This window comes from Phaethon aethereus (assembly GCF_964289735.1).
Source record: "Phaethon aethereus genome assembly, chromosome: 6".
Lineage (NCBI taxonomy): Eukaryota > Metazoa > Chordata > Aves > Phaethontiformes > Phaethontidae > Phaethon > Phaethon aethereus.
Window position 1 is genome coordinate 19,870,667 of NC_138580.1, and position 21,723 is coordinate 19,892,389.

The 21,723-nt window shown below is 38.2% G+C and overlaps 1 protein-coding gene across 1 annotated transcript in view; it reads right to left on the reverse strand.

The window, feature by feature from the left end:
* KCNH7 (potassium voltage-gated channel subfamily H member 7) overlaps nt 1–21,723 on the reverse strand; it is a gene marked incomplete at its 3' end in the record, with an annotated part of 239,809 nt that overhangs the window by 85,361 nt on the left and 132,725 nt on the right. The window contains exon 3 of the mRNA XM_082001369.1: nt 12,107–12,262. Coding sequence (XP_081857495.1) covers nt 12,107–12,262 — 156 coding nt within the window. The remainder of the gene's footprint in view (nt 1–12,106; nt 12,263–21,723) is intronic.

The window sequence follows — 21,723 nt, forward strand, 5'->3', positions numbered from 1 at the left end:
GAGATTCATTTTATTAGATCTTATTCATTATATTAAGTTATGTTAATGTTATTCATTAAGTTACAGTGTTTTTGTGAAAAAGTCATAAGAAAAAAAGACTATTTGGTCCCTCTCTGAAAAACATTTTACTTCTTGCATTTTTATTTCTTGGACATCATGAAAAGTGTTAAAAGAAGAAAAAAGTAAATAACTGCAATCAAACAAAATAGCAAGCATCACAACAACTATTATATGCAAAGAATTCACCTACTAACAATATTTTGCTGTCTACTAGCACAATATTTTGCTTTCTTGCTGAGAATATGGTGGGGTTTTTGGTAACTGGAAAAAAGAATTCATTACATCTATTAAATCAAGTCTCAAGAAATTCTCAACCCTTCATCACTTTGGTTGCCAGACTCCATAGAATAAAAAATATTGCTTTTGTCTGAGACAGGAAGCCTGAAGAAGTTCTCTTTATGTTTTAACACCGAATTTATATACCGCACAAAATTCCACAGTGTGCTTTGTCTCATATGTTGATTGAAAATTTTTTATGCTCTGCATATAAAACTTTCAGTGATAATAAGCTGAAAAGTATCACTACATTTGGAATTATATGTCATATAATTATACTAAATTTAATAGTTTAGCTTTTATATCTATAGCTTTGTTGAAATAAGTATTCAGAGAGTGGGAGCAAGAGCCATATTTTGACTTGCACTCTTCTAGAATTATATAAAATGTAATGAGATCATGAAATAATAGAACCAGAACAAAACAATAAAAGGACTTCCGTAGATAGAATTTTAGGAGATAGATTTACCTGAAGAAGAGCCACTCGAAAGGTTGTTACCATCTGAAATACAATTAAACTAGGTTTACAAAAAGCTTTAGCTTAAAAAGAAACAGGTTCAAAACATAAACAGACTATTAAGAAAAGAAGGTAGAATATCAAATTTCCACACATTTTAGAAGCAAATTCAGGTAGCTTGAATTCATATACAACATATTTAATCTGCAGAAGAATTGTTCTAAAAGTATATTGCCTTTTTATTTGGAAAATTTAAGAACTACTCCAATAAGAAGTACTTTGACAATTACTAAGTTTGTCACATAGATCAATATATGTTTCCAATAACCAAGTTTTAAAGTTGGCTAATGTTTCAGACAGAAAACTAAAGTATGTGTATCCAGACTAATGTACTATTTCTCATGAAATGGAACCTCTTCTAATTTCTTAGTGATCATTTCTTTGCTAGGAAATGCCAATTTTGTTGGAGAGAAACTTATTGAAAAGTTGCAGAATTCATAATCTCCTTAAGAAGAATAGTCTTTACTCACACACACTTTTTCAGTGTATGACCTTAGAGAAGATTCATATTTTTGACAGGGCTCACTTATTTCATAGAATCATAGAATCATTAAGGTTGGAAAGGACCTCTAAGATTGTCAAGTCCAACTGTTAACCCAATACCACCTTGCCCATTAAACCATGTCCCAAACTGCCACGTCTACACCTTTTTTGAACACTTCCAGTGATGGTGACTCCACCACTTCCCTGGGCAGCTTGTTACAATGCTTGACCACTCTTTCAGTAACAAAATTTTACCTGATATCCATTCTAAACCTCCCCTGGTGCAACTCGAGGCCATTTCCTCTTGTCCTATCGCTAGTTACTTGGGAGAAGAGACCAGCAACCACCTCACTAGAACCTCGTTTCAGGTACTTGTAGAGTGTGATGAGGTCTCCCTTCAGCCTTCTCTTCTCCAGACTAAACAATCCCAGTTCCCTCAAACACTCCTCTTAAGACTTGTTCTCCAGACCCCACACCAGCTTTGTTGCCCTTCTCTGGACATACTCCAGCAACTCAATGTCCTTCTTGTAGCAAGGGGCCCAAAACTGAACACAGTATTTGAGGTGTGGCCTCACCAGTGCTGAGTACGGAGCACAATCAATTCTTCAGTCCTGCTGACCACGCTCTTTCTGATACAGGCCAGGATGCTGTTGGCCTTCTTGTTCACCTGGGCACACTGCTGGCTCATGTTCAGCTGGCTGTCAAACAGCACCCCCAGGTCCTTTTCTGGCAGGCAGCTCTCCAGCCACTCCTCCTCAAGCCTGTAGTGTTGCATGGGGTTGTTGTGACTGAAGTGCAGGACCCGGCACTTGGCCTTGTTAAATCTCATGCAATTGACCTCAGCCCATTGATCAAGCCTGCCCAGATCTCTCTGCAGAGCCTTCTTGCCCTCGAGCAGTTCAACGCTCCAGCCCAGTTTGGTGTAATCTGCAAACTTACTGAGGGAGTACTCAATCCTCTTGTTCAGGTCATTGATAAAGATATTAGAGAAAACGGTACACAAAACTGAGCCCTGGGGAACACCTTGTGTGACTTGCCGCCAACTGGATTTAACTCCATTCACCACAACTCTCTGGATTCGGCCATCCAGCCAGTTTTTTACACAGTGAAGAGTGGGTAAAATGTCTTCATGGGAAGAACTCCTCAGACTATGTGTCTGCCAATTGCTTTCAGGTCTTTGAAATGCCCAACTTGCCTGGCTGCTATGGTCCTTAATATAGTCGGGTAATAATGATAGGTTTCTATGCCTGAGAAATAAGACACAGTGGTGGTAAACCCCCTTTTTTTTAATCTCTAGATCTACTTTGTTTCCTTATCTTAGAATAAAGTCTACTCCATGTTGAATAATAACAAAACATATTCCTTATGACCAGTGTCCATCTGAAAGCTTCTCAAATCCGTTTAAGTATTTTTTCTACTATCCAGTAGAGTCCTCTTCATCTAAGCTTGAGATACCCTGATAGTTTTGATTTCTCTCTCTTCAAGTTTAAAATCTCTACTTCAATTTAACAAGTGCAAAGATGTGTTCTCTGTGCTCGTTCTTATTATGAATAGAGACATATGTCTCTGTCTTCCATCAGCGAATGATGCAAAACTACCTTTATACTTTCCGGAGGGTATGTATTATAATGTGGGATGACTTTGCAAAATCATTATCCTAGCCTTCAGGGTACCTCAAAGAACCCACCTCTTTTAAATGTCCTGAAAAGAACAGATAGATAGGAGACTTGTTTAAAAATGAATAAAAGTGTAGGACTGGAAGAAATCTTCTGGATGTAGTTCAATCCAAGAATCCTTTTCATACTCACTTCTCATATTTACTATGTATTTATTTAAACAAGAAAAAGAAGATTTGCAGGGTCTCTGCATAGCCAGAGTATTCTCCTTTTCCTGTCTAGCACGCACAAGTCACCTCCAGTGAAAGCTGTGTTATTCCCTCTTTTTGGTTTGAAATCTCTTTAAGCAGAGATTGCCTTTTTTTATTGAACGTTTGTACAAGATACAGCACAATAGCTCTGTGATCCTAGCTGGGAGAGGCTGTAATGCAAACAGCTAATTACAGTGGCTAGAATCCAGGGAGGCTTCCTTTCTAGTCTGAGCCCCAACAGTCACGGTCATGAGGAAACAGAAAAATAGCCACCCCATTTGTAGTTCTCTGTCTGTAAAAGAAAACTAATAAAATTTTTTGTGCCCCTGTGCACTGGTGAGGCTGCACCTTGAATAATGTGTTCAGTTTTGGGCCCTTCACTACAAGAAGAATGCTGAGGTGCTTGAGCGTGTCCAAAGAAGGGCAATGAAGCTGGTGAGGGGTCTGGAGCACAAGTCTTATGAGGAGCGGCTGAGGGAACTGGGGTTGTTTAGTCTGGAGAAGAGGAGGTTGAGGGGAGACCTTATCGCTCTCTACAACTACCTCAAAGGGGGTTGTGGCGAAGTGGGTGTTGGTCTCTTCTCCCAACTAACTAGTGATAGAACGAGAGGAAAATGGCCTCAAGTTGAGCCAGGGGAGGTTTATATTGGATATTAGGAAAAATTTCTTCACCGAGAGGGTGATCAAGCATTGGAACAGGCTGCCCAAGGAGGTGGTGGAGTCACCACCTCTGGAAGTGTTCAAAAAACGTGTGGATGTGGCGCTTCAGGACATGATTTAGGGGACACAGTGGCACTGGATTAATGGTTGGACTTGATTATCTTGAAGGTCCTTTCCAATCTTAGTGATTCTGTGTGATTCTGTGTGTGTGAATTTATTTCTCTTAATGGCTGTTAATTAGGCAGTTAGGTATTTGTGGAGCACTGAAAGTGAAAGTACCAGAGGTCGTTCTCTCTCTTATTGCTGATTGCTGTTTGGCTATATTCCTTTGCTAAGAGTTCAACTGTCTCAGTTCACCTAACATTCACTGTAATTTACCTTGGAGACAAATACACATATTGACACTGAGGTTGTCAGAACTGTGCTGCTGGTTGGCTAGATAGAAACCTTTGTCCTCCTGGACACAATTTTTCTTGACTAGCTCTCACTTATGATGAATTTGCTCCCAGTGGTGCAGCTAAAAATAAGACCCTGGACAAATTTCTCATTACATTTTGGGCAAAGTCAGGGGGTTACTATTGCTTATATGTGCCATGTTCTATGTGGCAATCTTATAAGCATCAAACGGTTCAATGGCAATTCCATGACAATGTTGTTGTCCAGGTATGTTTAGGAAAAAATATTTGCTTGCCTCTCACTAAACTGCTATGATTACTTATATGGTGAAGTGCTCTGCACAGAGTAAAACAAATACTGGTTTTTGAGATAACTCTTTGACTTAAAGGAAAGACCTGATTTGAATTTCAGTTGTGCTTGTTTTATTTGTAACTTCAGTGGATACAGTGATCTCTACTCCTGAGATGTAACTCCATTGCTAGAATCAGGATAGAGCCAAACTTCGTGAAATGTAAACATCTTGAAGAATCTCCTTGCTTGAAAGGTATTCTGATTATGGTTTTATCTGTTCTAAGAATATTATTAGCCTGTTCCTTCTGTTCAAACCTTAACCACAAACTATGCGTTTGTTGGATATATAACACATCCTCTCATTTCCTTTAGAGGAAGAAACCCAATAAATTATTCCAGAGTGTCTCTAATAGGCTTATAGATTTTGAAGTGATAAAATGATAAGAGAATCGACATATATCCCTCTTCAGCTGAATGCAACTATATGCTGAATCAAATAACTTTCGGGGCCTCCTCCCGTGAGGTAATGAACACTGTGTTTGGGAACCACTTTTTGCTTATAGGTTAGTGCTTCTAGCTAGTCAAAATGTTTTGAAGTTAAATGAATAAAACCTGTGACAAATTTACCTCATCTGACCAGATATTTTAGCCTACATATTAATGGGAGTTTTGCTTTAGACAGGACTGGAGTAAATGTTAGAAAAAAATTGGTCAGTAAAAAAGCATGTTCTAGGTGGTGCAGAAAATGAAGACAACACAGAATTAAAGTTCCAAGAAGTTTTTCTCATCTTGTGCATATGTGTACATTACAATCCCACAAATTGTCTACCTTGAGTAGAAAAATTATAGCAACATTCTTCATGTTGAAGTCAGTATCTGCAAATCCATGACCTTCTGTCAGTGTGAAATGGCTGCTGATTTTCTCGGTGTTAAACCTGTGTCATGATTGATTATGATATTTTGCTGTTACTAGCTTTACAGATGCAAAGTATTTGAAAGCGTTGAAGAACAGAATCAGGTGCCAGGAGCAAACATTAATTTATGCTACTAGTTCTGTAAATTTCTGTAAAAATTCCTCATCAAATTGGTGGAATGGATGAACATGCCAGATTGGAAAGTTTGACACATTTCGGGACAAAACTGGACACATATTCCCTTTTCTCAACAGATAATCTAAAAGTCATATTTGTATACAGAAGTTATAGTAGCTTAACATTTTATAATAAAGAGTTTAATGAAGTCTCTACAACCCACTGTACAGGTTTTCTTACCTTATTTTGATTAACAACTGTTACTACTAGACAAATTTAAATGATAATTCAGTAGTGTTCACACAGTTTTTTTGCTAAACTGGTATAAAATCACATCTCTTCTTAGTTCATTGTAGAAAATCTACAGAAAGCTCTTTCTTTTTCATTTTACAGTGAGTCTAACAGGAAGGACTTCCCTTTTTCTAAAAGTGTCTTGCTAAATATCCATTGCTTATGTATTATTTCAGTTGGAGTTGAAAGTTTTATACAACTTTGGCAAATGATTGATGAAATTTTATGAACAACACTTTTGGGAATAATTTTTTATCATTGTAATGACAATCAAGAAAATGTTAATGTCTTATCAGATGTGACAGAGAACAGTCCATAATAACTGTTATAGTATGAGTAACATCCATTTTTAGGGCTTATGAAGCTCAAAACTTTTGATCTTTACACTTTATTATGCTAAACAAATATCCTTTCAATTAAAAAGCAGGTATTTATGTCTTCAAGGATTTAACAGATAAAGTGAAGTAGGGTGAAGTTATTAACATCTATAGCAGAAATCAGTAAGTCTCACTTTAATTGCACATTGTACAAATACATCCTCACTGGAGAAGTGGATGTTACCCAGTCATGGAATAAGTGCTTACAGAAGAAATTTCCTCACCTCTCTGGATATAATAATGGAACAGATATAGTATTAAATAAATTTTGTTAGAAGTTTAAACAAAAAGGTATAACAAATGTTTTAGGGTTTTTTTTTTTTCCCTAAAAAGGAAAGAATTATATATGAACAAAGACATCCTTTGTTTTACTAGTGAAATGGCATACACTGGAAAATAGAATTGTGGCAAAACACAAAAGCAATGAAACCGAAAAGAGTGAAAAATCAGTCAGCTGTGATTTAGCAGTTCTTACACAGATTTGGTGCATGCTAGGATTTTAAAAAAATTAGCTATTTGATTATACAAACACTGGTCAGACTGCCATAGTTAACTGATGATAAATTCTTGCAAGGAAGTATAAAGGGAACAAAAGGATCAGCTGAAAGGATTTTTTCACTGCTATTGTGAAGCCAGTATCTTCACTTTTCACGTTACTGCCTATTCAGCTTTTTGCTGCATGTGAGATAGGAGCTCTTGAGCATCAGACTGGAAAGAATTCTATTTATACTCAAATGTGGTCATCAAACTCCTGGCAATGGACTGTATTTTTTTAATAATCTATTATTATCATAATCGGCCAAGCCCAATGCTGCATCAGAACCTAGATGTGTTAGCCGTCATAATGGAACATAACAAAAGGAACCCTGTCCCAAAGAGCTTGTCAGTATTCAGCTGGTAAATTTTAACTTTCTGCCTATCCAGAACTAAATGTAGTCTCTGAGCTCAACCTAGCAAATGTCAGTTGCCTTCCATCAGTCTTTAATTTGTTCAGAGGGCCCTCAGCCCTTTAACAGATGGGAATGCCTCTTTTCTGTTAGAGCCTTTGAAAACAGAATGCACTGTGTGTACAGCACGAAATGCTTTTTTCTTACATTGTGCTAGATTTCAGTCATAAGGAGCACTGTGGTAAGTGGTCTTGCATAAAACTGTTGGCTGCAGTTAACAGGGTAGATGCTTTAAGAAAAAGGAAAGGTTTTTCAAAGTTACACTTGATAAATTTTATGTCAACTTTTAATAAATCAATTAGAGGAAGAATGACAGTATGGAAGAGTTATTTCATTTTCTAGGGTCAGGAAGATAACTGCAACCTCATTGTTTCCTATTCACTTTTAGTTCTCCTCTTCTGCAACCTGACTCAGTCATTTTTATTTGCTTTCATGTTGAAAAGACATTCTAATATGAGAAAACTCAATCTGAGATGCTCTGGAAAGAAATGTTTCATGATGTGTGTACTTCTGGGTAGTAGATGTTAATGTAATCTGAAATCTTTTGTCTTTTTTCATTAGCTGTTGCTTATCTTCATTGTTTGTCAGAGATGTATTGCACTTGTTATGTGGCTGGTTCCCTCTCTATTTTTATTCTCTAAATTGGTTGCTGTATTTGCAGGGATTTTGTTTCTTTGCCTTTTTTTTGTCTGAACCAGTACCCATTACTGTCCATTTTGTGTGTGATCCAATGAAAACAGATCATCTCCTTTACCTGTTGATGTATTTTCTAAATAGAGTAAGATGAAGAAAAGCTAACTTCCTCCTAGAGAATCTGCTGGTTTCCTTTCTTATGGTGGGAACATGACTTAAAAAAGATGTTTTTACTGGTAAACAATCCACCTTTTTTTGTGATTGCTTTTGTTGCTTATTGTTCTCTCTCAGTCTTTTCTAAATTTCAAGTCTTTTGTTTGTTTTCATTCAAATCCACCATTGGACTGTACACAATATCTTCCAGCTATTTCTGGATGTTTCGCACGGGTTGGTCTCTTTCTTGAGAATTCCCTCTGCCAAGAGGAATTTTTGGCTATGTAGCATATTTTGTATCACCATTCTTCCCATCCTACCCCACATAACAGTCGGCTCTGAAACCACAAGCAACTAGGTAGGAGTAAGAGCAGCCATGTGCCTGCTCTAGTTTCTGCCACTTTCTGGCATCTGGCTGAACCCACTAGCAGGGAAATGGTTCAAGTCACCTTTCTATGCCTCCTTTTGCACCTTGATCTTTCTCTATTACATACTGAGCTTGGAGTCCCACGTATTCATATTTCAAGAATTCTCAGCAGGGAAACCCCCTGTGTATGTCAGGTGTAAATACTGTAAAACAAGAGAAGGATGTTTTGACTAAGTGCTTTTTTTGCAGATGTCCTCTTTAGCTGCTCTTCACTTTAAAATATGGCAAGTGACAACACTTGAAAGTCTACAGTGATGTATCGCAGAGAACAGAACAACAAGCTCTTTTTCAGGACACGGAGTTCTTCCCTCCCCACTTCCACCCCCAACTGGTATTTTACCTCCTATTTTGTCAATAAAACCACATTAAGAATGGACCAGTGGAGCGATTTTATTTATGTTAAAATTACCCCTTGTCCTATCACTACAAGACCTGCTAAAAGTCTTTCCCCAGCTTTCTTGTAGGCCCCTTTCGGGTACTGGAAGGCTGCTATAAGGTCTCCCCAGAGTCTTCTCTTCTCCAGGCTGAACAACCCCAACTCTCTCAGCTTGTCCTCATAGGAGAGGTGCTCCAGCCCTCTGATCATCTTCATGGTCCTCCTCTGGACTTGGTCCAACAGGTCCATGTCCTTCTTATGTTGGGGGCCCCAGAGCTGAAAGCAGTGCTCCAGGTGGGATGTCACCAGAGCAGAGGAGGAGAATTACCTTCCTCGACCTGCTGGCCATGCTTCTTTTGCAGCCCAGGATATGGCTGGTTTTCTGGACTGTAAGTGCATATTGCCGAGTAATGTTGAGCTTCTCATCAACAAACACCTGCAAGTCCTTCTCCTCAGGGCTGCTCTCAGTCCATTCTCTGTCCAGCTTGTATTTGTGCTTGTGATTGCCCCAATCCGTGTGCACTTGGCCTGGTTGAACTTCATGAGGTTTGCATGGGCCCACCTCTCAAGCCTGTTAAGGTCCCTCGAGATGGCATCCCTTCCCTCCAGCATGTTAACCACACCACACAACTTGGTGTCATCAGCAAACTTGCTGAGGGTACACTTGATCCTGCTGTCCACATTGCCAACGAAGTTGTTAAACATCATCAGTCTCAATACCGACCCCTGAGGAATGCCACTCATCACTGGTCTCCACTTGGACATCGAGCCGTTGACCGCAACAATTTGGGTGCGATCATCCAGACAATTCCTCATCCACCGAGTGGTCCATCCATCAAATCCCTGTCTCTCCAATTTAGAGATGAGGATATTGTGTGGGACAGTGTCAGATGTTTTGCACAAGTCCAGGTAGATGATGTCACTTGCTCTTCCCTTAACCATCAACGCTGTAACCCTGTCATAGAAGACCACCAAATTTCTCAGGCATTTGTCCTTAGTGAAGCCATGTTGGCTGTGACCAATCACATCCTTATTTTCCTTGTGCCTTAGCATAGTTTCCAGGAGGATCTGCTCCATGATCTTGCTGGGCACAGAGGTGAGACTGATTGGCCTGTAATTCCCCTGGTCTTCCTTTTTTCCCTTTTTAAAAACAGGGGCTATGTTCCCCTTTTTCCAGTTAAGTGGGAACTTCACTGTGCCACAACTTCTCGAATATGGTGGGTAGTGGCTTAGCAACTTCATCCTGCAGTTCCCTCAGGACCTGCAGATGCATCTCATCAGGTTCCATGGATTTGTGCACCTTGAGTTTCCTTAGACGGTCTTGAACCTGATCTTGTCCTACAGTGGGTGGTTCTTCATTTTCCCAGTCCCTGCCTTTGCCTTCTGCGACTTCTGAGGTGTGGCTTGAGCACTTGCCAGTGAAGACTGAGGCAAAAATGTCATTGAGTACCTCAGCCTTCTCCATATCCGGGGTAACCAGGTCTCTCGTTTCCTTCTGGAGAGGGCTCACATTTTCCCTAGTCTTCCTTTTATCACCGATGTACCTATAGAAGTTTTTTTTCTTTCCTTTTTTTTAACGCAATTTCATTATTTTTTCTGACACCCCTTAATGGTATTTTTACCATAACATTACTAGAAAAAGAAAAGTGTTTTCTTGATATCTCGAGAAAAATGAAAATAACTGCTGTATTGGTTATTTAAAACAAAAACACGCAAAACAGAATAAAAAAAGGAAGTATAAAAGCACAAGATTTTAAATATCTATTGTAAAGAATAATTACAAAGGTTCTTTTAAAAACATGTGAAATTTGGTGAACAATAATTATTTGCATACTGCTAGTTTCCGGTAATGGGAATTTTTCTTTCCATGGTCTTGTATCTACTGCCATTGTAGGGTTATATGGACATAAGTGGAACAACTTTGGCCCATCTGGAGTGATTCAGTCAAGAGTTCTTCCTCCATGCTTAATGAAAATTGTATTATTTAGTGTCCTAATTAGTTATAGACATAAATTTCAATCTTTTAAAAACATTAATGATTTGGCAGTATTATGGGGGGACTTTTTGTTTACCTTTTTCTCGATAGTCACAGAGCTTTGAAGGAGATCTTATGCATTTTATCCGGAAGATACAGTGCAGAAAGTCTGGACTATGAAGAATGGCAAAGACTGCTTTCATCAGAAGGAACCTGGTAATACTGCTATATGCACAGCTACGGGCCTGCTCCTTACAATCTTTTCAATGTAACTAGCAGAAAAAATAATACAACATGTCATCACTTCAGGTAGTACATAGTGCTTAACATCGGGAAAGTTCTCCCCTTGCTTCTTGCAGTGAAGAACGTACTGGTCTTTGTCTCCTATCTAGAGAGAGCTGACGTGTTGATTTAACAATCAGAAAACTTAGGTTCCAGGTCCCTTTATCACACCAACATTAAAGACTATTACACTGTGAAAAGGTATTTTCTAACTGTTGCTGAGCCAGCCAGGGGAGAGTGTTAACACCCACTGTTAGAGCATGCTGTGATTTACCAAGAGCTTGTACAAACGGGGATGTGTTCTGGGAAATCTTGTAGTACGAGCAGATTACGTGAGTGCAGATGCAAAGCAGAAGGATCATGTGCTGTTTCTGCACAGAGTGAAGGTCAGCAAAAGAGCACACGTTCAGCAGATAGCGGGACAGAAAGCTACAGAGTCTAGCTGTACAAGAAGTGGGCTTTTGCTTTGTGTAGTGTTTTCTGATTTTAACAATACTTACATTCCAGAGTGGAATGAAAACAAAAGCATTTCCTGTATATCCAAAAAACCCCATATTCCTTCAAACCAATCTAAATACTTCAATTTTATAAAATCAGAATTTTTAATTATGTTTCAATTTTTTTTTACATGTTTTATATTTTCTAGTCTAATTTAATCAAACCTTCCACCAACTGTTTTTTATTTGGAAAGGAAAACAGAAATATTCAATTTTGAATAGGTTAAGGTGAAATATTTTGGCTACAGCATAATGCTTTTTTTGAAGTTTTCCATTCATAATCAATTTTTTCAAAGGTAATGCACTTCTGTGAATTGTTTTATTTTTAATGAATTTATATTTCCTAGCAGTACTCACAAGATCCACTCTGTTAGTACTACCAAAGATCTGATAGCTTATCTTGCCAACTTTGTAACAGGTTTGCTACATTTGACTTCTTATTGTTTTGAAATCTGAAATGAGTCAGGCAATAGGGCCTACATAATTTCTTTGGTATCTATTGCCCAGGTTAATTACTCTCCCAGCTAAGAGTAGAGGTAAGGAGAGAACTTTCAATGAGTAACTTACGATTTACAAGTTTGGATGGCAATATTGGCTTGCACTTCTCGGGAGATGCCTCATTCTCTTCATCTGTTACATACTCAAAGTTAATAATAAACATCATTGCTACTCCCTCTTGATTTTTCACTGGAATTATGTGGGTGTTGCAAATGAAGGTAGATCCTGTGGATGGAGAAAAAAAAAAGAAATACATAAATGAAAGGAAACTTCACTATTATTTCACTACAGTAATTCCAGTTACACCAACATATAGTGAAGAATATTTCTTTGAATTTAATGTTTGAACATCAAACATGCTATTCTTTAATTTAAACAGGAACACTTTCATAGAAAGAAATACATCTTTTGATAATTTATTAGATTATTACCTCTTCCAAAAGATCTCTTCTTTAAAATGTCAATTTTACTTTTTGGTTTTTATTCACTGGAAGTACCTGCATAGACAGACTTGTGATATGGAGACATTTAACAGCAAAAGTAGCAATGCGAACACTGTTCCAACCACAACACTAGAGAAGAAAGCAGAACCCCATTCTTCTAAATGTCAAACATTCTTCAAGCTTTTGGTTCTATTACAACAGGATGAGTCATGCATTAAATATTTATGGGTGTAAATATATCTCTGTTCTTATTTTAGCTCTCAATCTTTTGGGGGCTGTATAATGTTGTTTAGGTTTGTCTTAAAAATTATACTTGTAATCTGATCCTATGGGGTTTTATATTCTATCACAAAATACTTGTAAACTGTGGTAATAATTTTCAAAAATCTTCAGAAGTATTAGGCTTAACTGTTATATACAATTTGAAGCATGAATTTAAAAGTACCCTAGTTTTCATGTATATGGAGCATAAGCAGCTTATACTGAAATGAACCGAAGGTGTAATTTCTCAACACCTCTGGTTCTCAGGGTGTTCTTGTTCAAATGCCTAATTACAGATTAATTATTCCAGTATAACTCTTAAGAAATTTCATTTCACAAGGTCATTACTTTTGATTTAATTCCTTCTATTAACCTAACAGAATATAATCGTTCCAAAAATAATGTGATTGCTGTAAGCAATACAATAGTATGCTAAAAGCTTCATGCAAATACAGCTGTGAGATGGTGTCTTTCCATGATAACTAGGGACTGGTTTAATGTACATCATTTGCAATTTATGCATTCAAATGCAGTAATCACTGAAACTTGACAGACTGTGCAATTTGACAAAAACAGATCCTGATCTGTTACACACTAATACATTAAAAAAAAAAAAATCTTTTTTCTTTTTTTGCCGTTGAGGAAAGAGATAGTAAAGATTTATATCATTATAACCAAGATTAGATTCTGGCTTCTCATATTTAATGTAGTACTTGCTATAATGTAGTATACATGGCAGTTTGAGCTATGTATAAAATTGACATGCTGGCCCTTCAAGTTTTGCAGCTGTACCTTCAATCCATTTAATAATACAGTTAAGCTGTGGCACTTGCCACAGTTGCCATGGTTACAAGCTCAATGACTTTAGTAAACAGAAAATAAGCAATTTAAGACTGTTCCATTAGAGCTAAAAATAGAAGTGCTGCAGGCCAAGCATTGCAACATAGACTGGTTAAGCAGAGGGTCTGAAGAAAATTTAGAAATAATCTTTGTGTTTTTAGCTAACTAATAAAAATACATATTGAATTTAAACAGTCAAAACAATACTTATTGATTTGCTTACTATTTCATGATATAGACTATGTTTTGACATACAGATTTATAGGTTGAGCACATATCCCCCAATCGGACACCCTTAACACACAGGACTGGAGGTGGGGCTAGGCTGAGGCATGCATGGTTTTGAAGAACGCTGAACTCCAGCTGATCAAATGTTTATCAGTTTTTGTAAAAAAGGATGATGAGGAACCTCAGACTTCTTTAAAAACTTTCCTGCTTTTGAAGGCAAGGGTGTTTCAGCTTTTGAAATGCATCCCACAGTGTTAAGTAATGACACTATCTCCCGTTCATGTAGAATGTCCTGCCCTCAAGCATTTACAAACCTAATTTGTACTGGAGCTAAAGATTTGAATTTCTGAGGAAATGCAGAAGCTGCTTAACGGTCCACAACTTAAGAACGTGGCAAAACCAACAGGGTTAAAAATTTAAGCTGTATATAGAAATATTTTGGGAACAAAAAAATGGGAAAGATTCATATCTGATGTAATTCAGCATAGCTCCTTTGAAGATCAATTGCACCAACAGGCTAATGAGTCCAATGTAGTTCATTAGTCTGAAGATTTTCCAAGACACCTGGACTTTTTAAGAGACCCAGAATATTTACTTTGTGCGAATGACTGGAATTGGAATTCCACAACTTAACCAAAGTACAATGCCTGTTGCAGTCACTGTTAGTGTTTTTCTTTAGTACAGAAACTGTTATCTGTTATACACTTATCAGTATCTATCTCTATTTAAATGGCAATAAGGAAATACAAAACAAAAAATAACAAGGAAGGTCCTAGTGTGACTGAAAAATAAGAGTTGGGTAAAAAGAAAGAATACTAGCAAATTCAAAAGATCAGCTTTGAGTTGTTGGAGTTGATAGAAAAAAAAATATTAAGAAGTAGGTTGTTTATAAACAATCTTATTCAGTATTTACACTTTGACATTCCACTGCTCTTCATTGTACTCAGCATGTTTTCCCTGTTTTGTCTCTATACGGAATATTTCAAGAGTAAGAAATGCTTCTGATGAGCAATAAAAATTGTAATGAATTTTCTGGAATTTGCATTTCTCATCTAACAGCACTGGGCAAGTGGATGATATAATCAGAATAATTATGAAAATTATATCTTTATAATTAATAGATTCAATATCCAGCAATATATCTCGATTTTCTAAAGATTACTGTTGAGGAGTAATCATGAAATATATCTGTTGTGCTCTCTTTTTATCATTGATTAGAGGTGATAAAGAGGAAAAGCTGGATATTTTCTTGTCAGCTTGAATTCCATGGTTATAAAGGCTTGTTTTCTTTTGTCTATGGCATTTTAAAGCCCACTCTTTCATCTAGTTAAATTAGTGGCAAAATATCCATATGTGAAGAAAAGATTCTTCTCCCATATATGCTGTGTGCATATGATACATGATTCTGTAGTTATGTATTCAACAGTATGATTTCGCAAGACCAGACAGGCTGGTGTGAAACAAATAACTGCCAAACTGTATACATAAGTGACAATAAATATTTAATAAATGAAGATTTAGGATATATTAGGATTATATAGGGATATATTGCACCATTTGAGCCATTCTGGTGAAGCAAAGCCTATTTAAATATCTGTCTGCACAGTGTTCAAGGTTGACTTGCTTCATGAGAGCAGTACAAAACAGGCACATCAAACCAATTAATCTGGTTCATAAAATCTATTTACTTTTCCAGTGATTTTCTATAGAAGATTTTAGGACAGATTTTTATCAGGCTGGATCTTCTCGATTCAACTGCAGTCATTTATTTGAATAGTAATAGCTCCGTTTATGAACAATTGGGAGAGGACAATACAATTAATACAGCAGTGAAGGCATTCCAAATTACAAGAACCTCCATTCTCATATGCAAAACTCTGACAAGCAAATGTTGAAATATGACACATCCCAAACAATTATTTTGAATCAGCCTTCCTGGGAACAAAATTTTCATAGGCCATTACATATGCCAAGCTCAAAGGATCTCTAAACAATGAGACACTCTGGAATTGAGGCAATTGCCCTAATTCTGCAGAAGCCCCACATTTCACAAAACAGGGACCCTTGAAAATCCATCCTGGTTCTACAGGATGGCTCTGCAGCCCTGTTCCCTTGAATGAGCCTGACAGTTGCTGTCTGCATTTCATCATAAAAAATTTCAGACACCCCCATCCCACTACAAATTCGAGGACTATCTTCACTGAGACTGAGGCTGGTTCCAATATATTTTGGGAACAGTCTTGGGTCCCTGCACCAAAGCATTTATGGCTTCACAGATATTTTTTGTTACTAGAGCTGCTGTGAACAACTGACTAAGGCTATAGAAAAAAATATATATGTCCTCTGTGTACATATATAAATTTCTGGACAGATTTTTCTAGGGATATGATAATTTTTTACTGCTGCAACCTACAAGTAGTCCAGTGTAGGTATCTGTACAATCCATAGCCACTTCTGCTCATTTAAAATTGAAGTTGAGGATGAGTAAATCAAAACAGAACAAAGGAAGAGCCAAAACCAGCTTGCCTCCTAGAACAAGACCAAAGAGAGTTAAAATTAGAGGCAGAGATACTGTACATGTTTCCAGAGCTAGGCAGTCCTGTTCTCTGTTTGAAGACAGATCTCAATGAAACACTTCTGCAATGTGACAATTTTATGATAATATAAAATTTTATGACAAGAGAAGGAAGCTGGGTATTCTTTGCACTTTTATTAAATAATCAGCATGTTTATTTTGGAAATAACTACCCTCCACTTCCCCTGATATGATTCACATTTTGTCATGAAAATAAATGCTCAAAATGCCTTCTCTGAGAAGCACAAACTTAGAATATATTAGTTACAAACATAGAGTTTATACCTTACATTTTAATTTAAATTCTTAAACTATCAGTTAGTTCAAGTACAACTAAATACACTTCATATTATATTGTGTATTAAGCTTAGTTTTAATTCTGTTAGGATTTTACTGAAAAGGAGCACAGAAAATTCTGTATAGTTCCCATTTTGTTAGTAATGAGGTGAAATACGTATTGTTTTCATAGGTTAATTTTTGACTAGTTACTCTGACGTTATTAGAGTCTGATTATTGTTATACTAAGTAGGAACTTAATATTCCTCTGTTAAGAAAGAGATGACTTCTATAAATACAAAGAACAAAGAACATCGTGTTCAATAAACATGGCATTTTGTTATCCTATGTTCATATTGACAGCCTTATTTGTCCCTTCATCATAGCATGGCTCATGGGGATTGCCCAATGTTAATAAGAACTTATTTGGGGAAAGAAAAGAGAGAGAATCTGAGGGAGAATTAAAGTGGAAGATGAGAAGACCTTCTCTTGACTTTTGCCCATCCTTCATGGAGTCTTTGTCTTTGGGACAAGAAGCCAAGGCATGGCTTTCTACTAACTCAACTCCCCAAATCCAATATTCCTTTCCTCCCTAATAGACAAAGAAGCATCTCTCTCTACTTCTTCCAGACTGGGGCAGGTCTCAGAAAGTTGGTTACTCTGTTTATTCAGATCCAGGGCAGTACACATCCAGGCAGAAAGTAAAGGGAATTTAGTGCAATGAAATGTATGCTCTGGTCTTGTGAAAGGAAATACTGCCCTGCTTTGTGTGTGCATTCAGGAAGGCTGAGGATGTGGATTTTGTCCACCATGCCCAGCACGGCAAATATAAGTAGTAACAAGCCCCTTAGGAGCATATAAAATGCTGATAACTCAAATCTTATTCTCTGTCCCAGACTGCTGTTTACAATCTACTTTGTCGTCAAATACCGACAGATAAAGGAGTGAATCACACTGCCAGGTCCACCACTAAACCATGTCCCTAAGCACCACATCTACATGTCTTTTAAATACCTCCACAGATGATGACTCAACCATTTCCCTGTGCAGCCTGTTCCAATGCTTGACAATCCTTTCAGTGAAGAAATTTTTCCTAATATCCAATCTAAACCTCACCTGGCACAACTTGAGGCCATTTCCTCTTGTCCTATTGCTTGTTACTTGGGAGAAGAGCCTGACCCACTACAATCTCCTTTCAGGTACTTATAGAGTGCGTTAAGGTTTCCCCTCAACCTCCTTAACTCTTGGCTAAACAACCCCAGTTCCTTCAACTGTTCCTCATAAGACTTGTGCTCTAGACCCATCACCAGCTTCATTGCCCTTCTTTGGACATGTTCCAGCACCGCATTTGTGCTGATGCACTTCAGTTGGGCTATTGATCCCACCACTCTTTTGCAGGGAGAAGCCCTAATTCCTACGTGACCATTCTCAGGTGCTTCCATGGTTTCTAACACATCAAGAACCCTTGTGCCTTTGCTGCCACATCAATCTCCCATTACCTACCTCCCCTGAGACAGCAGACCCGAAGGACCTTGCTCGTACACCGTCCCTCAAACATTGGTGTGCCACCCCCAGGCTTATCTCTAGCAAGCCTGTTTTTATGCCTTTCCCCCTTCAAATCTAGTTTAAAGCTCTTTCAATGAGCCCTGCTAACTCCTGCGCTGAGATCCCTTTCCCCCTTTGAGACAGGCGTACCCCATCTGTTGCCAGCAGGTCTGGTGTCATGTAAACTGACTCTTTCTCAAAAACCCCAAAATTCTGTTGGTGACACCAGGCTTGGAGCCAGGTATCTGTTGGCTCTTCCTGTTTCTTCCCCACAACTGGAAGGACAGAGGAAAACTATCCTAATCCCTTAACCAGTTGTCTCAAGGCCCTGAATTCTCTCTTGATTACCTTCGGACTTCTTGTAGCGATTTCATCGCTACCTACCTGAAAAACCAATAATGGATAGTAATCTGAGGGCTGTACCAGGGTAGGAAGCTTTTTCTTCACATCTTTAACCCAGGCCCCAGGGAGGCAGGAGACTTCCCTAAGAAGTGGGTCTGGTCTGCATATTGGGCCTTCTGTTACCTTCAGAAGGGAGTCTCCAATGCCAGTGACCTATCTTTTTTTCTTTATGGAAGCAGTTTTGACACAGGGCATAGGCTGACTTAACCTCGGCAACACTTGTAATCTAGATGAACCATCATCCTTGTTACTGTTTGGTTCCACTTGCAGAGCCTCATACCTATTATGCAAGGGCACCTGAGAAGGTGGGGTAGTCACAGAGGGCCCCTGCCTGCTGTGCTAAGCAGGAACTTGTTGCCATTCCCCCCTATCCCTTAAGTCACTGTGTTCAGCCAGGCAGAGAGAGGATAGGGAGTCCTCTCTATCACGTGTCCTGCCTGCCTGTTGGGCCTGTCTCAGGGAACGTAGGGTGCGATTTCAGTCATTCTCTCTCTCTCGCACTCCCTGATACTCCTCAACCTACTCATCTCCTCTCAGAGCTCTGTCACTAAGCGGAGGAGTTCCTCTACCTGGGCGCACCTCCCAGAGCTATGTGCGATCCTGACGTCTGGTACTGGCATAATAACCTGATATGGTGAGTTACCAGCCTGACACTTGGATGGCAGCGTGGTCCCACCGTCCTTCCATACGAGCTGCCATGCAAACTGCTGCACCACACCCCTGCTGATGCGCCACGCCCTGTTTGCCCACCCTGCTTGGGGTGGGAAAAGATCAGGTATGATCTTCTGGACTTGTGACCTTGTTCCCTGTTGTTCCATATCTACTTTCAGCCAAACTTTAAAAAAAGAAATGGAAGCAAACCAAAACTTTTTTTCTGTATGTTTCCAAGATTCTGGTAACAAACAAGTTAAAATCTTGTTTTAGCAAACAAGTGCTCTCATCAAGCCAGAATAGTACAGAAGAATGACACCTGAAAATGACTGGTTGCAATTTACTAATGAGACCAGTAAAGCAAAGCACCTTGTATCATTGAAGGTTTATAAACAAAGAAAAGGAAACTGGAAGAAAAACAGTACCCAGTGAACATTTACTTTGCCTTGTGTGATTTCTGTGACTTATCACTAAGAAAGTCCTTTTCTCTTACGCTTAAAATTCACAGGCCTCTTTACCTCAACTTTGAGGTCAACTCTAAGCAAACAGGGTACTTATTTGAGCTTTTGTTGGCATTTAGGGACAATTGCAGTGGGGATGTGTATTGAATAGTCAAGCGAAAGCCAGCTTGTCAAATATTAAGGGATGATGTGTATTGTGAAGCGGGGACTCACCATGAACAATGAAGGGCTGAAAATCTGTTCCTTTGTGCTTCTATTCAAGCAGAAGCCAGGAATAATGCAGCATTATGTTTTCCGTGGACTTACTGGAAAGGTTTGCTTTCTTTCTCAAATCATAGGGAGAACTCTGTTCCTGTAGCGTTATGGTGAAAATAATCGTGTGAATGTCCTGCAGAATTTCACATGATGTTATGTTAAAGGGCTCCAAATGCCTTTGCAAGCCCATTTCTGTCTCAATTAAAACTAACTATTTACTAACAGATTTTCACAGCTCAGTCTGCTTGTTTATATAATAAAAGCAAGTGTAAGAATGACTGAATCTGCCCTGTGAAAATTGCCCAGCTCTTAGTGATATAGAATTGGATCACTGGAGACAGATACCACATAGGTACTTGCTCAAAAAACAACCCCCTGAAAACAGTATCAGACAAATAGTTCTGTCTGGTTTTACTTGCAGCTTTTTACATCTTTGCACTTATGTCATTTATTTAGGTCTTTGGAAACATCTGAACTGTAAAGACCGTATTTAAATTTTGTCAAAACTTTGGGTCTAAAGGAAAGAATTACCCTTGGATGTTCCTTCCATCTTCGTCCCCTATTTGTTATGTGGCTGCACACATGAGAAATAGGAGGAAACTTGATGCTAAGACTGAAGATGATAATATTTGTACCCATAAAGAGCATCTATTCCAGGAATCCCAGGCTGCATTGCAAACATTGCCTGTTGCTGCTGTTCAAAGAGTACAGGTATTATTTTACTTTCTTCTAAAGGTGGTAGGGCTGAGATGTAGAAAGTTTTATCTAAAACTGCATCAAAAATGAATGAAGAAACTAAGGGTAACATAAAGAAACTCTTGATCCCATTTTCACCACTGAATTAGTAGATAACAGCCCCACACTATTAAAATGTGTGTAGTATATTTCCACACAGGACTTTGGGTAATGGGTTGTACAATTCTCTTTATATTTTATCTGTATCTTCTGAGCTCTGTCTTTATGTCACCATTTCCCAACTCCACCTGACTTAAAAGGAGCTACCTTGTGTGGCAAGAATGGGGAATTCAGCTGCAGATGTATCTGTATGACTGTGTCTTTTAAAAGATTCATTGCAGAGAACAACCAAAAATAGATGGCAGGTTGAAATGTATTATATCCCTTTTCAATTGAATAGCTATTTTTAAGGGGGATGGGTAGAGACAAGAAGAGTTTATTTGTCTGATATTTATTAGGGAGCTTACAGTGATTAAATGGGGCCTGTTCCCTTTGACATTTCACTCCACCCTCCATATCAAATAATATTCATTCTGTCGCTGAAATGGACACTGATACTAGGATTTGATTTATAGGCCTGCTGTAGGTTTTGTAAGGTATTAACATACAGTGTTTAGAGGTGAGGGAAGAATTTTTAAACTAGCAAACTAAGAAAAAAGTTACCCTGTGGAGGCTGTGGACAAGTTCATTATTGGACTGGCCTATATAAGTATCTCATTTTCTCTCCTGTTAATCTCATTTATAATATAATTCAGTAGCTAGATAAATACTGTTCAGCTGCTCACTCCAGCATTTCTTATGCTACTGCATTGACACACTTATTGCTAACCTCGTAATTATGATATCGATACCTACACTAACAGAGCTATGGTGATTAATTGTAACGCTGAACACATTTTGTATGGGAGAACAGTTTCCTGGTGCTTTGTTATTTAAGCATATATAAGCATGCACAGAAGATATAGAACAATTAAACATCTGGCAAGGAAAGAAAAATGAAATGAAAAATAAACC